This window comes from Mus caroli, chromosome 16 (assembly GCF_900094665.2).
Source record: "Mus caroli chromosome 16, CAROLI_EIJ_v1.1, whole genome shotgun sequence".
Classification (NCBI taxonomy): Eukaryota; Metazoa; Chordata; class Mammalia; order Rodentia; family Muridae; genus Mus; species Mus caroli.
The window spans coordinates 25,470,838-25,488,613 of NC_034585.1; the positions used below are offsets into that span (position 1 = coordinate 25,470,838).

The following is a 17,776-nucleotide window of genomic DNA, read 5'->3' on the forward strand; positions in this document are numbered from 1 at the left end:
GATGCAACATGTTTCGTTGCTTCCTAGGACAAATAAGGAGGTGGTACTCGGACATGGAAACACAGATGCAGCTATCAGTTGAGCATAATGTGATCTGTACAGCTATAAATGGATGCATAGGGCTCGCAGGTAGCAGAAGTGAGGATTTTATGACAGGGAGCAGGTGCTGAGCATGCATGGAGGCAGCCTACCACAGACAGAGTGTAAGGGCTGAGACATTCTGCTGGGATTAGGGTGACTCACCGGGTGGTGCTTTCCTTACTTTAATGTTGCTGTGACAAAACACCTTGACAAGAGCAATTTACCGGGGAAACAGCTTACTCTGATGCACAGTTTAAGGGTCCATCATGACAGGGAAATCAAAGCAGTCAGAGCTTAAAGCATCTGGTCATACCACATGCATAATCAGATAGTATTGAGGGCTGAACACAAGCTGCTGCTCTGTTTCTGTCTTCCATCTACAGTCTAAGAGCTCAGCAAGGGGAATGGTGCAACCCAAGGTGGTTTGGTCGTCTTACCTCAATTAACATAATCAAGATAATTCCCCAGATGCATGGCCAGAGGCCCATCTTCTGGGTAATTCTAGATCTTTTCAAGTAGATAGACTAACCATTCTACCAGATGAATAAAATTAATGACTAAAATTACTAACAGAATTAGTATGTAAAAACCTCAAAAGCATAGACTGTGTAGTATACAGTTTTTCTTACACTATTAAGTCCTTTGTTATTTTTCCAAATTATGTTTGATTACAGATCTGTCTAGAGTTGAGCTGCAAGATACATGTTTCTACAAAGTCCTCACATGATGCTGATGATGCACATTTTCTAAACTCTTAGACTATTATTCTATAACCTCCTGTGTAAACACTTCAAACTGTTTCATATAACAGGAGCCATCGTGAAGAATTCTACTTCTGCTAAATTGCCACTGTCTATGAGCTGCTTACAATCCCTCCCCCAAAACAGTCAAAGAAAACATGCTCTCTAGATCTATAGACAGATAACAATAATAGATTGGCTTTATTAAGAACCACTGTGTTCTAGGTACTATAATTGATGCAAAATCCCTGAAATCTAAGTACTAGTATATTCTCATTTAATGACCAGATGAATTAGATACCTAGAGGAGTTAAATAACTGGCCACAGGGGACACACAGTCATGTTCAGCCCTAGATCCCAGGTGCAAATTCCAGCTCCATGACATGCAGAGGTCTTTACACATGTCCTGACAACACAATGCAGTGATTTGTAAACTGGTAACTTCTTATTTACTTGTGGTATACTTCTCAGGGAAAAAAAAAGGAAGTGATAAAAAATTACTTAGCACACATTTATTTCTGTGCCAATAGGAAAGAAAAGAGCATCAATACTGTATGAGAGTATTTGTCCCTCTCATCTGGTACAACTGAGCTTACATAAATGGGAGAGAGTTCATGTAACTAACCCAAGGCCGCATTTCAGTTATATCATGGATCTAGGAAAGGACTAAAGACAGCTCAGTCCTCACCAGCTTTTAGGAATCCACTTGGTTAAATAGTTTTTTTAAAGATTCTAAACCAGTGTATCCTACCTATTAATACACTTATAAACAAGAGGACAATTTCACTGGTTCATGTTTTGCTTTTCTGAACAAACTGTTTCCTTGGAGCAAGAGTCTCCCCATCGAAAAGAAATATTCTGTCAAGAATAAACTGACAGATACAGGCTAAAGGAACCAGGGGAGTTATTCCTTGTGATAGATGTAAGGCGCTAAACTATTCAAGGGAATACATGGGTCTTGTTCTAGCTTTCCACAAATATTGCAATGAGGCAATGACAGTAACAACAAAAATACACATTGTTTTATACACACCAGAACTAGCCTCTTAATCTCCAAATCAGATTGCAAAGTTCTTTCCTTTCTAAAAAAAATATCCAGTCAAGTACATGAATTTACAAGCTAAGGGTCATGGCTGATTATGCTACAAAGCAGTAACAGCCCCAGAAGAGTGACAGCCCTGCACATGCCATAGTGCCACTTAGAGGGATAAAAGCTTTGTTTGAGGATACCCGCAAGGATAATGCACCCACTTACTCTCTTTCGACTTAGTCTACAGGTATAATTTCACAAGAAATAATGACATAGTCCTCGAATACAGATGGTTTTAGAAAACAAAATTAGATGTGGTGTAGCTTTTCCATATCAAGAACTGTAGCAAATGTGCTCCAGCAGGTGAAGGAGGAAGGTCTGGGCCAAGAAGGCCCATCATTAGGGAGGGTGAATGTCTTCATGGCTTTGGAGGCAGCGGATAGCCTTGTAACTAGATACACAAGAATGCCTTGACAGTTTTCCCCTGAGCAACCATTTGGTTTGTGTTTCTGTTCATAGTTGAGCAGGATGAGCGCCTGCTGGCTTTGGCTATATCTATATGCTTGTGACTCGTGGTATCAAAACATCATATGCTTGGTATTGTATAGAAAACATAACCATGACTAAAATTTTACATTTACAATTAGATTTCTAAAAAAAAAAGTCAGATATAGGCCATTCTGAATTATGTTTCTTTACAAGAAAATTATCATAATGAAGTTAAAACTTGATTTGATCTAAAAAAAAACTATAATTGTATTTATGACAGAGAAATGTGAAATGTTAAAAACAGAATTAAGGGGTGTAAATTAATTATGTTAGCTGTAAAACCCCTGAAATTTGCATTATTAAAACAAACAAAAGAACTGATTTTTTGGTCTAGGGATCATGTGTGTGTGTGTGTGTGTGTGTGTGTGTGTGTGTGTGTGTGTGTTCATGTGAGAGAGTGTATGCATCTGGGTGAGTATGCATAAATGTGTATACAAGTTTGTATGTATGTGTGTATGCATGTTTGTGTGAGTGTATATGCACATGTGTGTGTGTATGTGTGTTTGCATGCATGTATGTGAGTGTGTATGCATCTGGGTATGTATACATGTGTGTGTGAGTTTGTATGCATGTGTGCATTACAGATGTGTACAGATGCTATTACTTCCCACTTGCACATGGGGTTCTGAGGATGGAAACAGGCCCTCGGGCTTTCACAACAAATGCTTTACCCACGGAGACAATTCTCTTTTGTTTTGGTTGAGACAGGATTTCTCTCTGTAGCCCTGGCTGTCCAAGAACTAGCTCTATAGACTAGGCTGTCTGTATTCAAATTCACAGAGATGTACCTGCCTCCACCTCCCAAGTACTGGGATTAAAGGTGTGTGTCATCACCACCCACCACATTGAACCAATTCTTTAGCCCACAAATTAGCTGTCTAAATTATTCCAGTGAAATGCGTATTAATATGAAAAAATTAAGATGTCAAATATATATTCTGAATTTTAAAAGATGATAAGGTAGTCAGTGAACTGAAAGGCAAGTGAGGAACAGTCAGAGAACACAGCAGGAAAAAATTAGCAAGATTGTGTCCAGTTGGAGGAGAATGGGCTTCAGAGAACATCTCTTGGACAGTGGCAATGTCTTCCCTTCAAGGAATATCAGAAACATATCCATGTGTTAACAAATTTGAGTTTAATAACTCTATATCAAGCACCAAAGTTGTGTACCAGCATAGACCAAGAAAATGGAAGAAAAGACAGACTGGAGTTTGTTTGTGATAGGTGATTTGGGAAGGGCTCAGAGAACTTGATTTCCCTCAACCTGGATGCTCTAAAGTAGGGGAGAAGGAAAGGGAGTGAGATTGAGTCTATTGTTATCTTAACAAGTCTTATCAAGAGGGCTCTGCTTGGTAAAACAGCAGTGACACCCGCAGGAACTGAAAAGTGGCAATCTCTCATTTCTGAGTCCTGAGTGAGTTTGCTTATATCTTCAATGACCTATCCAGTGGTTTTGCATGCCTGTACCTGTGGAATGGTTCACATCCCACATGCAACTATGCAGCAAGACCATCTAGGTACAGGGTTAGTCCTGATGCTCCTGGCACTTTTGACATTTTCTCCTCTGCAAGTGCTTCTGTGCCTTCATAATGTTGTCCAGGGACACTTGTATTTCCTTCACACAATAATGCTGGAAAGAAAGGACTGAAGGAGACCCCAGAAGGGTCACTCCAAGACTGTTTGAGCACTTGCCTCTCCCTGACCCACCAAAGGGCTTTCCATCACCTTCTCCCCTCTTTCCAGGTGGGTAAAGCATGAGCCCCACTCTATCATTACAATGACACTCACTTAGCATGCTGCTCACCCCACAGTCAGAGGGTACTCTGTGTGTTTTTCAGCAAAATGAGAACAATGCATTGGTTGCAATATCATCATTATTTTCTTTCCATCATTTTAACCTCTTCAAATTCATCTACTATGATAACTTATGGAACAGAATAATGGGCTTTTAAATTCTATGTAAAATATTTCTATTAATATCCTCCAAGCTGCAATTGTCTCTTTTTTGTAGCAGCGTTCCAACACAGCCCTGCATTTTTGTTATCATTACATTTGTAGCGATTCTTATCTGCTACTGCAGAAAGAAAAAAAAAGCATTTGCTTTGTACTTAATTACATATAATTAGTCTTTTCTCCATGAACAAAAGAGCAGGTGCCCATCAGTTCTCTGAAGATGTACTGATAAAGTTGGTTTGGACCTAATGATGTCTATGAACCAAACAAAACATTTCTGGCAGATGCTAATAGTAACAAGATGTTTTATTTTTTCAAACAATCAACTGGCTTTACTAGACACCCACACAGAGTGGAGAAAGAACTGACATGTTAGCAACTTAAAGACTTATCTTTTTTTTTCTACTAATAAGCATGAGTGGAATTTAAATATCTCTCAGGTACTATTTAGCCTTAATCTTCACTTTTGAAAGGATATAAAATTAATATTTCATTTGAAGCATTTTATTAAAATATGTGGAAGGAGGAGATTAGGAGAAAGTTCATTAGTTGAAAAGGTGAAATCTATATAAACATTGTAACCTAGTAAACAGTATTGTAAGGGTGCATATTTTTCTGGTTTTGATAATTGCTCTGCTGTTATATGAAACTTTGGTATTAGAGAAAGCTTGGTGAGTACAAAGGTGCATGCTACAACTACTTTAATTTTCCTAGAGTCTAACGTTGTTTTGAAACACAAAGGTGGGGCTAGACCAATGGCTCAGTGGCTAAGAACACTGGCTGCTCTTCCAGAGGGAGTGTATTCCATCCTCAGGACCCAACTCTCTGTAACTCCAGTTCCAGGGATTCACCACCGCCTTCTGACTTCTGAGGACAGTGCATGCATATTGAACACAGACATACATGTAGGCAAAGCACTTGTACACACAAAATAATAGAATAAAATAAATCTTTAAAGAAATACAATGTAAACCTTGGTGGGAGAAGTATTCAGCCAACCACTGGAAAACCTGTTTACCATTCACCTATCCATCCATCTTCTTACCCATCCATCCATACACCCACCTACCCACCCACTCATTCATCCATCTATCCAGCCAGCAGCCATTCATCCAGGTAGGCACCCAGACACCCACCCATCCATCCATCTGCTCTCTCAACCACCCACACATCCTACCCCTCTTTTCCATCTATTCATCCATCCATCTACCCATCCACCCATCTCCCAGTGAATGTCTACTATGCATGACAGACTTCTGTAAATAAAATAAAGGAGTATGTTTTGGTATATAAGATAAAAATAATAAAGTAGCAACAACATATATGCTACATAACCATGAAACTTAAGACTAGGAGTAAAATAGTAAAATGGATGCTATTTTGTATCAGAAATAACCCCCAAAGACTTATGTGTTTAAGGCAAGATCCACATCTTGGCATCATGGAGCTTTTAAAAAGCTTAAACCATGTCAGGCAACATGAAGAGTGGTTTAAGCATACAGTTAAACAGAGGGAAAAAAGCTATTTTTAAACTGTATATGCAATATACAATATGTTAATAAACTTTCACATGTTGCTTGAATGCACAGAGAAGCTAGTTCTGGAAGTGAAATTGTTCCTCAATTTCAAAGCCCAAGCATGTTTGTCTCAAAGTGTCTCCAAGGCCCCTGTGGTGGGATGGGCTGCACCCTCTCAACCCTGTGAGGGGAAAGAGAGAAGATAAGGCAGCCAAAGAGTGTGAGCATCTTGTCCTTGAGAAGAGCTAGAAGGTGGGCCATCTCTGACAGATGCTGCTATTGTTTATCCCATGATGTAAAAGGTCCTGCAGAGACTATGGTAAACAATCCATCCGTGGAATGAAAACTCAATCAAGAACCTAAGTTGACTGTCCCAACGTCCCAGTTTCTCTGCAATATTATGACTCCTGATTTGATGGTGTTATGTCTATATGTTGCTATTTATTACTACCTGTTCTTTTTAGTTTTTTTTACTTTATTTTTATTATTGAGAATTTCACATAACCACACTATTTATACTTAACCCCATACAGTATGATATAACAAACTCCAATATCTCTCCCCTACCACTCCTATATGTCCATTGTTCAAAATGTATTCTGTTCAACCTCTTTTCCCCCTTCACTTGAAAACCCCAACCAAGGGGACCCTCTGCTCTGTCAGAAAGTTACTCTCCTCAGAACCTTAACTGGTTACCTCACTGGGGCCTTCCTGGTTGATTTCTACTTGGTATTTCCCTGATATTTTGCTACCTATATATCTGTCTGTTTGTCTGTCTATCTGTATAACTATCACTTGATATTTATTATTTTATTTTAGCTTGATATATGCCAAATAAGCTCGATCATTCAAAACCCAATATATGGCTACAGTAGATCATTTCTAAATAAGCAAAGTCAAATTGGGAGACATTATTATGCCTGATAATCAAGGAAAGCAGAATTTCTTCTTGAACAAATGGTTGAAATACATTGAACTTTTAAATTAACCTTTATTCTAATATCCAAGGGAATTTATAGTAATCTTTAGATTTTATACTCCTCAATTGTCTTTATATTAATTTATTGAAATGTATGCACCATAGGTCATCTAACTTAAAAACAATGGTATGAATTTGTGAGTTTAAATCATTTCTATAAGCATTTGATAGAACACATAATCAGTTTTCCTCTATGTGTGCAGTACATATGTATAAGGCATTTTGATGATACATGTTTTTATTGTATGCATGAATTATATTATGTAAATATATATATGTAGATAGATAGATAGATAGATAGATAGATAGATAGATAGATAGATAGATAGATGATAGATAGATAGATAGGTATGTGCCTCTCTTGTGGTCATGTATGCTGAGTGTTCATGTTTGCCATGGCCATGTCCCATCCAGAAGAGAGTATTTTAAAGTACTCCTCTACCTCTCTCAGTCTTGTCACATCCTATTCCAAAATGCCCCCAAGGGTAGGTGATATAAATGGTCCCATTTTCCACTTAAAAAATGTCCTTTGGGTGGTGTTGAAAACAGATGCTGCTGCTATTGTCCTCTCTGGTCACCTCTTGTGATGTCTAGAGGTAGCTCATAATTAAAGTGAGTGTCACAACTATGCACTTCCCTGACTGTGTTGTCAGTGTGACCCCCCCAATCAGACATTGAAATGCAGATGTAATAGCTAAGAGTCAGATTCAGGGGATATGGGCTCTTCAATCTTCTTGCCTGAATTGAAAACTTGAACCACTTAGAGAATGCATTCAGAGAAGTACAAATTAACAGTGCAGACCACAATAAAGTAATCAACTCCTTTGCCAAGAAGAGAGACAAAGTGGAATGAGATTCTTCATAATAACGTCTTTCTTTATTGTAATTCATATTTTGTAGCATACAATATTAAGTAAACAAAGGAAATTCAAAAGGGGTGGACAGGAACGTCTCAGCGCTTTTGGGATTTTGAATTTTGCCTCAAATGTTATTGTTAATTTAAGAGTTACAGCTCTATAAAGTATCTGATTTCCTAAATTACCTATTGAAGTGTGAGAAATTTTTAATCTGACTGAATCACAAACCATTGGATGGATGTTTAACAGGCATACACTATGCGCCTCTGATTCTTTTCTATCTCTTTTGAGGAAGAGTTTCATGTGGTTCAGGGTGCTCTTGAATTCAGCCAGAATTAACATTCAACTCCTGACCTTTCTGCTTTTTCTCTCTAAGGCTCAATTATACTCATGAACCCACCACACTGGGTTCATTCACAATATCTAACATTACATACCTGGTAATAAATGTAGACAAAATCATAAAAAATAAACAAAAACAATATGGCACCCTGCACTACTGTAGAAAACTAGGAATTTAGCCTGAGGCACCTGTATGATTGCGGGGAAGTTGGAAATTACTGGAGTTATTAGTCTTACCTCTGAAATATTTTTTTAAGTTTCCAAAAATACAAATATAATTTCTCGTGTTTTGGTGATCTATATTTGCTTTTGAACTTGTCAACTCTGCTGCTTAATGGTTATTTCTGGGATATTTTAAAATAATCTTTAATATTTGTAACCTTTATGTCAAAGCTGTTTTTAAAGTCCATATCTTATCTACCTGTCTTTATTAACTTCTTACTAATGTGTGTGTATGTATGTGTGTGTGTGTGTGTGTGTGTACACATTATATATGGTGTGATTTGTCATGGCTATATTGAAATGTTGTCCTTAACCAAATAAAATAGTCTACTATGTTCAGTGTTTGCCTGTAGAAGTAATGTTTTCCACCAAAAACTGGGGCTTTGAGAATTATAACTTATTTATCACTTGGGTCCAAGAGTTAAATGCCATCATGTCTTAGAAGATCTTTATTATTTCTGTGAGCATTTATCACTCCAACAAAAGACAATCCAATGCGAAAACCTTCACATCTAATGACTATTGGACATCTTTCAAGGCTCCTACCTTCTCATTGAGTGCATAGCCTCTCTGATATAGTGATTTTATTTTATTTTATTTTATTTTTTCTGTAGAGTATACGAAATAAAGCTGCAAGGAGGGAAAAGGGAAAAGTCTAGCTCACTGATCATCAAGTAGTCCAAACAGCCGCATGGCTGTGTTGGGCACACATTCTATTTGCACTGCATTGCAAGTAGCTGGCGTTCCTTACTGTAGTCGCTGTTTTCGTCCTTGGTCCCATCAATGGTACCATCTGGATGCATCTGCAGGAAATATCCCTGCTGGCTGAATAACCTTGTCACAATCCCTTTCAGCTGGGGTTCTGCAAGACAAGATGAAATAATTATTTGCTTTTTTTATTTTGTTTATAAAAGTGCACAGTTGCAAGTTGTTAAATACATTCTGTAACTAAATGCATAAATGCCCGTGTCATAAATATTGAAATTAGCATTTGGAAGGGGGTCATTTTAGTGTAATAGCTGTGCTCTTCTCCTTCTTAGAGGCAGAGCCATAATACTTTGAAACAACACACCACATGTAAGAAAATATTAAAGCTAATTATAGTTAGAAATACAAACACATTAAAAAGTGAATTATTTTGCCAGGTGTGGTGGTGCATGCCTTTAATCCCAGCACTTGGGAGGCAGAGGCAGGCAGATTTCTGAATTTGAGGCCAGCCTGGTCTACAAAGTGAGATCCAGGACAGCCAGGGCTATACAGAGAAACCCTCTCTCTCCAAAAAAAAAAAAAAAAAAAAAAAAAAAAAAAAAAAGTGAATTATTGACCCCTATTCTACATATGGTATCTTCCTGCAAGATGCCCCCCCACCCGAGTTTATGGTTATATATCAGCATAACTGAAAAGGCAAAAATACCATCATAACTCTCAGATTCCTGGTGTCATAATTGGAGCCTCAGAGACTTTCATTTCTGCTGGATCCCAAGGCACCTGTCAGAAAACTCTTAGTTGTTTAAAAACTCTGATCAAGTTCATCTAGAAAGATCTACAAGTAAAAGCAACACTGTGAAGGGACGAGATGTTCATTTACTAACGCTTCACCACAGAGGGGCCAGCCAAACTCACTTCATCAGAGAGAGGCCCGGCCAAACTAACTTCGCCAACCCAAAGCAAAGCAAAACAAAACAAACAAATGAAAAATGCATCATCACCATTTCCTTAAAAAATAAAATAAAATAAAAGTTCCTCGCTTTTAAGTATTTTATACAATTAAACCATCAAAATACTTTGTATAGCACATATCTAATTCTGTACATCAGCTAATATAAATATTTACAGCTTCTTTAAAGCTGTAGATTATGGTGGTCCCTATAGCAACAAGCTGCTTGCTATGGGCTCGCCATCATTTCATTTCTGGTGCTGGACAAACGTTAAGATCTTTACAGCTGTAATTATTTCAAGTGTAGTGGGTTGTTCTGATGTCGCTTATATTGTAGTGCTAAATATTGGTCCCTAAGACCTGATTGGCCCCCAGAGACAGACAAGAGTCTACACATAGACCCAAATGAGGCTATGTGACCTTGCCCCCAAGTTTTTTCTCACTGGTGAATAAAGATGCCTACAGCCCATAGGTGCACAGAATTGAGATGTGCAGTGCTTGGTGTTTCTGGCCTTGGGATATGAGGAGAGCAAGAGGGAGAAAGAAGAAAGCAAAGAAGCCACCATGGGGTAAAATCTTAAAATAATAGCCATGTGGGTTGGCTAATTGGAGTTAAGAGTAGGCCAGATGACATGTGGCAAATCATATAGTGGGATTATTGGCTGGAAAGTAGACAAAATAGCATAGAGGACAGATATCAGCCCAGCTCTAGTGCTGTTTAAGGCTCGTTAAAAATTAAAGATCATTTGTATCTTTTATCTGGGAACTGAATAATCAAAGGTGGAATAGAAGCCCCAGATTGATATTAAGCATAACTACAGCTCATATGAGGAAAAGGTGATTGCTCTCTCTGCTGGTATCAACTGCGGCAAATGATAGAAACCATAGAATTGTTCTGAAGTCAAGGATGGTATCTATGGAAGGATAATCACTGAATTTATGCCTATCAACCCCAGCCTTTGTGCTTATCCAATCAATGATAGCTAACAATTTCTCTCTCTCTCTCTTCTCTCTCTCTCTCTCTCTCTCTCTCTCTCTCTCTCTCTCTCTCTTTATGTGAATACACCAGGCAAACTGAACACTTCAATGATGTTTCGTTCTAACAGGAATCCGGTAAATATTTGATGGTCATAACTGAAAATGTGTGTGGCCTCAAGGTGTCCTAAGAAACAAAAGAGATACAATGAAAATCAGAAATGAGCAACAAGGGGTAAATGCAGAGCTGATTTTGAAACTGTGAATTCTGGGTAGTAGCAACCTATCCTCTTGAATTAAATTAAATGCTTTAATTTGTAGATCTAAATTTCCCTATCAATACAATATGAAAGTCAAACAAAGTGAGCCTTGAGTCACTTCCATGATTTGCTTCTTGTCATATTAGTGTGACACAATTTGTCCTCAATGCTTATCCTCCATGGATCCACTTAATCCTACATTCATACCAAGGCTATGTCCAAGAAAAACACAGCTGCATAATGCATATCTATGTTGTTGTGTCTACTTGTGATGAGGCTGCATGGCTGGAAAGGGACTTCTGGCATGAATCATTCATCTTTAGGTCTGAATGGGGACATAAGACCCATCTGAGAGCCTCAGGTTTCCATGAGCCTTGAGCAAAACAATATATCATCTGGGTCTCAAGTTTCTCACCTGGATTAAAAAAAAAAAAGAATTACTCAGACTCTAACCCCAGAGAATATCAAATGGATGGCTGTGTGACAGTATGTACTAGCAAACGCCATAAGCCTATAAATCCTAATTAATGCATAAAGTTTCAACTATGAAAACCAAGAAAGCCACAAGGGGGAAGACAGCACTCTGAGAGCAGACCTCAGGCCTCCTGGGTCTGTTCTGTTGAAATACTGGCTGAACTTTGGAAGGTACGATGTAAACTGCAGACTGAGAATAGACAGAAAGACAGAAAATGACAGAGGGAAAGGGACAGCGGACTCTCAGTCCATGACTTTCTGATAAGCTTAAGGTCACTTTGTGAAGTCTGGGTTTCTTTGATAATGAGATGCACGGCAACTTACTCATTAAAACCTGCAAGTTATTGTTTGTTTTCTTCACGCTCCTCTTTCTCCATCTGCAATTAAACCCTGCTTTTGCCATGGTGACGTTATCCCCCTGTTGGGACTCTGGGAGTTCAGGTTGGTAACTCTTGTTCAGAATAATGAGCACCAGACCTTTACACCACCTCCCTGTGCCAAGAGCAGTGAGGACTTAGACATGGATCTGAGGCTTAATTATATGATGATCTAGAAACACAAACGTCCTGCTCCACAGACTTTGCACAGGAGACCAGCACATCTATTGAGCATGCCCAAAGCCTAGCATAGGCCATTGCAAGCTGTGCAGACCATGTGTAATTCCGTGCCCCATTCTGTTCTCTCAATCGCTACCAGCCCTTCTAGGTTCTAGAAAAAAGTAGCCCTTCCAAAAAGGGGCCAGCATAAGTGAGGGACATGTGGAAGGAGGGGGTATCTTATTATCTTTGACAAAAATACTAAATACTTAGGTACACATTTCAACATGTAAAGCATTCAGTGCATATTTACAAACACGTTCTTTGTCAGTCTCTGCTTGGGAACCTAAGAGATGGGGGTTATGCTATCTCTCAGGGAGCACCTAACCTAATGCATGAAACATACATTGGGGTAATATTGGTGGGGGATATTAGATGAATGAAGCAAAGAGGCATGTTGACCCCCCAAAGCAAGGACTAATTCTATGTTCTATATATATACCACTGCCACTTGAGGAATGAGTAGGCTGCCCTCCCCATAATATGTATGTATTCATATGTGTAGGAATGCATGTGTGTGTGTGTGTGTGTGTGTGTGTGTGTGTGTGTGTGTATACTTGTGTTCCTATGTATGTGTATGAGAGAGGGTAGAATGATAGATAGATGATAGATAGATAGATAGATAGATAGATAGATAGATAGATAGATAGATAGATGAGAGAGAAAGAGAGAGAGAGAGAGAGAGAATAGTGAGGAGGCCAAAGGACAATTTCAAGTATTGTTACTCAGGTACCACTGCCTTCATCTTTTCTTGAAACAGAGACTCTTACAGGCCTGAACCTGCTAAGTAGTCTATGCCAATGAGCTCCAGAAATCCTCCTGCATTCATCTCTCCAGTGCTAAGGTTATGAGCGCATGCTACCAAGCTTAATGCTCTCTACTTGAACTCTGGAGCTAAAGCCATCTCCACAGCCTATGAGTAGGATTTTCATCTGAAACAAAACAAAACAAAAACAGAAACAAAAACCAAAACCAAATACAAGCAGCAGCATTTCAAACTCAAAACACAGCAAGCCACCTCTGCCAATGATACAGTAGAGATAAAACACAAAGTGTAAGTTCTCAAATGTTGGCATGCAAGTGAGTGTGCCCAACACATATTTATGGATCGAGAGTAAATTTAATGAAATAGTAATATTTAACAAGTCATCAAAATAAATTTTATTGAGCTCTTTTACAGTTTAAACAAGTTCTAGATTGAGAAGTATGTTATTCTATTATTTTTCCTGTTTTTTTTTTTAATAAACTGGTAGCTGAATTCTCTAATGGCAGCAGAGGAATTAGTCTGTTGCCTTTTATACTCTACAGTGGAAGTGGCAATATAGCTAGCATTTCGCTCAAATCCATTTCCTCCTTTTCCTGGGCACCCAGCTCGACCATATGTCCTAGCCTGCCTTGCAATTAGGCTTGGCAGATGAGAGAGTGTCATATGGAACGTAAGTGGAAGTGATATGTGCCATTTCCAGGCCAAGGCTTTCAAAAGCAAACATCCTCTTCCACCCTCTCTCTCGATTAAGATGGCTAAGCCCTAAGGGGATGCTGGAGCAATGGAATGGAAGAAAGCTGTGCCCTGAATAGCCAATAGAGAAAATAAAACAGCTATTAGACATACCCACCTGGACAATGGGGTAAATAACAAACAAATTTCCATTGGCTCCATGTGGTGGCTTTCTTCTAATGAGAACAGTATGGAAAAGAAGGGAGGGGATGATTTTACTGAGACACACCAAAGTTCTGCCTCAGCTAGGTGACCAAGGATAACACCCACCAGAAGGAATTGTAGCGGGAGCTCTTATCCCTGGTATGAGCAGCCGAGATGGCACTTTACCTCTGGGACCATTTATCAAAAATGTATAACCTCTAACTGTGAGAGAAACACAAGGCAAATTGCAATCAATGGGCACCAAACTCTTGACTCAAGTCCCTCAAAAGCCTCAAGGTCAACCATGAAAAGGAAACAGAAGATGTCATAAACAAGACTAGAGAAGGAACAAAAGGGGGTGTAATAATTAAATATAATGTGGTATTTCAGAGCTAAAAGATTACTAGGCTTAAGAGGAAAGAAGCTACGGGGCATGGTGGCACATGCCTATGGTAGCAGAGCTTGGTAGGATGTGGCAGGAGCAAGTGTTATGTGACTCTGCCAAGGAGAAAGACAGACGGCCAGACAGACAGACAGAAGTAAGGAGAAATGGAAGAATGGAAAATAAGAGGAACATCTGAATAAAGTTTGGATTTCAGTTCATTTTAATGCATCAAACTTAACAAGCCTTAATTGTGACAAATGTCTCAGGATAATGAAGAATATTAATAAGGAAAATAGATGTAAATCATATGGGAACTATATCACCGTAACTTTTCAATCAAAACTATTACAAAAGTAGTCAAGTTAGGGATGCATATCTATAATCCTAACAATTGAGAGGTATAAGCAAAAGGATCAGGAGTTCAAGGCCAGCCTTATAACAAATTCAAAGTCATTCTGAGCTATGTCAGACTCTGCCAAAAAGAGTGAAAAATTCTATTATCAAATACACAAAAGGGTTATCACAGTTTAAATTATAGAAAATGAAAAAGAAATGTCTTTCTCTGAATTCTCTAAAAGGCTGGGTGAGGACAGAGGTAAAGGGCAGATAGGATCCCATGCATAACAGGTTAGCTTCGAGAGAAAGTTTGAATTGAGGGATATTCTGAAAACATGATAGGAGAGAAAGCTTTCTAGACATTCCTGATGCCTGGACAAGCAATGTCAATCAGCAGTTACCTAGGAGCACAGCAGAAACGGGAGCACAGACAGATCCTGGGGACATGGTCATACAGCTTGGAATGAATAGCACACTTCAGGAAATAGAATGTGTCTTAGGAATGGTAAGCATGTGGCATCTAAGTTTATCTTCACCACTTCCTGTTTTGTTCTTAGTTCTTTGAGCACTGTCTGTACTGGTGTGGCCCAGTCTAGATAGCCAAGTTGCTCTCAAACTCAAGCAATAAGCCTGTCTTAGTTTCCATAGTGATAGGCTTACAGGTGTGAGTCCCCACAGGCAGATCTTACATCATTTTCCAGATAAAAGCTAATTAAGCAATAAACAATCTGAGGCTCAGAGGTCAGAAAATGGATTTTTCACTAAGGTCACCCAACTGCCACACAGAGGTGTGACCATAAAAAAATGTATTTTCTATATAAATAACATCTTCTTCTTTCCAAAGAGCAGACAAGAAATATTCCTTATCTTGAGCATGCAGTGGGCATGAAAGAGAGAAAGATGTGAGGGAGGAGAGTCTGGAAGGCCGGCAAGGTGGAACTATCTTGCTGTGAATTAGTTACTGGAGTCCCAGTTGGTTGGTGAAAAGTAAGAGCAGAGAATATTTGGCCCACAGTGTAGAAAGTTGTATAAGTGTTGTTTTGTTCTGTTTGGTTTGGTTTTACAGCTCTAATACATCTTATTCCATCTACTGTATTTTATTTATTTCACTGTTCATCTGTGGCCATGTGTAGAGAATGGGTACTTGAATGTAAGCAGTTGAGAATGGTGTAGAAAAAGGGGGGATAAAGAAATTAAGAAGAAAAAATAACTCTGTGCACTCTGTGCATACATGCCTCCATATTAATATTCGATTGTATTTAGATAGAAGCAACTTATCAATATTTGTCCCCCAAACTAGCAAATATGTGTCCATGTCAACTATACTCTTAAAATTAAAACAAAACACTTGTGATTATGATGTAACTGGAAGACAGATTAGAGCTAGAGGTTTAGCAGTTGTTGTTTCGTCAAGTAACCAAGTGTTGGGCCTGTTTCCATCATAACAGGCACTGCTCTGCACTGTCCTGGTGAGTACAGAAAGTCTGTATTTACTGCTGATTACAACTGACTAAGTCATTTATTCTCACCTCACTTTATAGGCGAGATTACTGACCCCCACTAAAGATGGGTTTCTTCCACCCAGTTTCCAGAGATCTAAAGGATGAACTGGGGTACACCCATGCACCTAGGGTCCTATCACTCTCTAGCACTGTTGGGTCAATCATTTTATAAAGTGCCACAGGAGAACAAGACCATGTCTGGAAGAAAGCAAGCAGAGTAAGGAAGGTCAAAGGACTAGTGTGTGAAAACTGGCTGAGTGTGCAGTCTATATGCATCCTTAAGAAGCAGGGAGTTGGGGACACCTAGACTGCTTTTATATGCTGGAAAGCACACGCAAATGATAGGCAGCCAATTGGGTGAGCACCTCCATGGGGTCAGGACCAGGGCCAATGGGTGGAAGCTACAGCAAAGCGGGTCGCAAAGATGCTCTGTAAACGATCATCAAAGAGAACAGGTTGCCTGGGAAAAGAATGCTTTCTACCAATGGGCAGGAAAACTCCAGGTCAGAGCACAGGGAAGGACATGGGCATTCTCAAAGTATGAGCAACCTGAATGATGGGGTTTCCAGATCCTGATGTCACCAGGAAGTTTGAGGTGAACCAATGACTGCTAAATACAACTTCCCTTTTCTGTTCTCTTAGCCTGTGCTAAGTGAACTGAAAAAAACTGGTTACCAATACAAATGCTTAGGTAATGTTAAAACACACATACACACACACACACACTCAGTCTATGATTTACAAGTGGGTCTTCTGTGTCATGGTTTAGTACCACCCATTTAAAACAACTGAGATTGTAGAGGCTGTTGAATGAGGTTTGTTAAGTGCTTCTAGAGTCTTCTATCACTACAGATTTCAAAAGTAGACTATAGGGGCTGGAGATGATTCATTAGAAGCAATAGTGTGACCAATCATACCTAAAGGGTACAGATGAGGATATACTAACAAATCATAGATAAATCAGAAATGGAAGATAATATAACATGTGAAAATGAATAGAACTCATCTGAACCTTGGGCAAAGCACAAAGATCACAGCCTTAATGAGCTATGGTTATTCGTTTAAAAATGCATTCTCTTTAGTCAAAAGAGAAACAGCCTGGAGGCCCCTCATTCCCCACACAGTACACTGCAGACCAAAGGAGCATCTTCAAGGACTGAAGCATGAGACAGAGGATGTATAATTGGAGACTGGCAGGATCTGTTCCAAAGCTTAAAGAGAGCCATATCCTGTCAGGAGTCCTAGAGTCTGCATCAGAAGAACAAGACAAGGAAAGCCATCAGCAGGTACCCACCTAAAGAACATGGATGTCCTGACTGAGCATGAGTTACTAAAGGGATATTCAAAATCTGTGTATGAATAGATTCTCTCCTTGAGCTAGTACTAATGGCTCAATGCAAACAAACACACACACACACACACACACACACACACACACACACACACCAGCCTTGACTTTCATGAAGTTGACTCCTGGTGCAAAAAAAATCCCCACTATGGCTAATTTCACACGGTTGTTTGGCATCATAAAACATGAAATCAGAGCTAAGAAGACATCATCTCAATTATCTCAATTGACCCAACTGAATCAAACAGAGGCAGAAGAAGAAGAAGAAGAAGAAGAAGAAGAAGAAGAAGAAGAAGAAGAAGAAGAAGGAGGAGGAGGAGGAGGAGGAGG

The 17,776-nt window shown here is 39.1% G+C and overlaps 1 protein-coding gene across 4 annotated transcripts in view; it reads right to left on the reverse strand.

Moving 5' to 3' along the window:
• Positions 1-17,776, reverse strand: part of Fgf12 (fibroblast growth factor 12) — a 577,898-nt gene that overhangs the window by 210,081 nt on the left and 350,041 nt on the right. For all 4 annotated transcript variants that reach the window (XM_021184731.2, XM_021184729.2, XM_029470638.1 and 1 more), the window contains one exon: positions 9,023-9,133. In XM_021184731.2, coding sequence (XP_021040390.1) covers positions 9,023-9,133 — 111 coding nt within the window. The remainder of the gene's footprint in view (positions 1-9,022; positions 9,134-17,776) is intronic.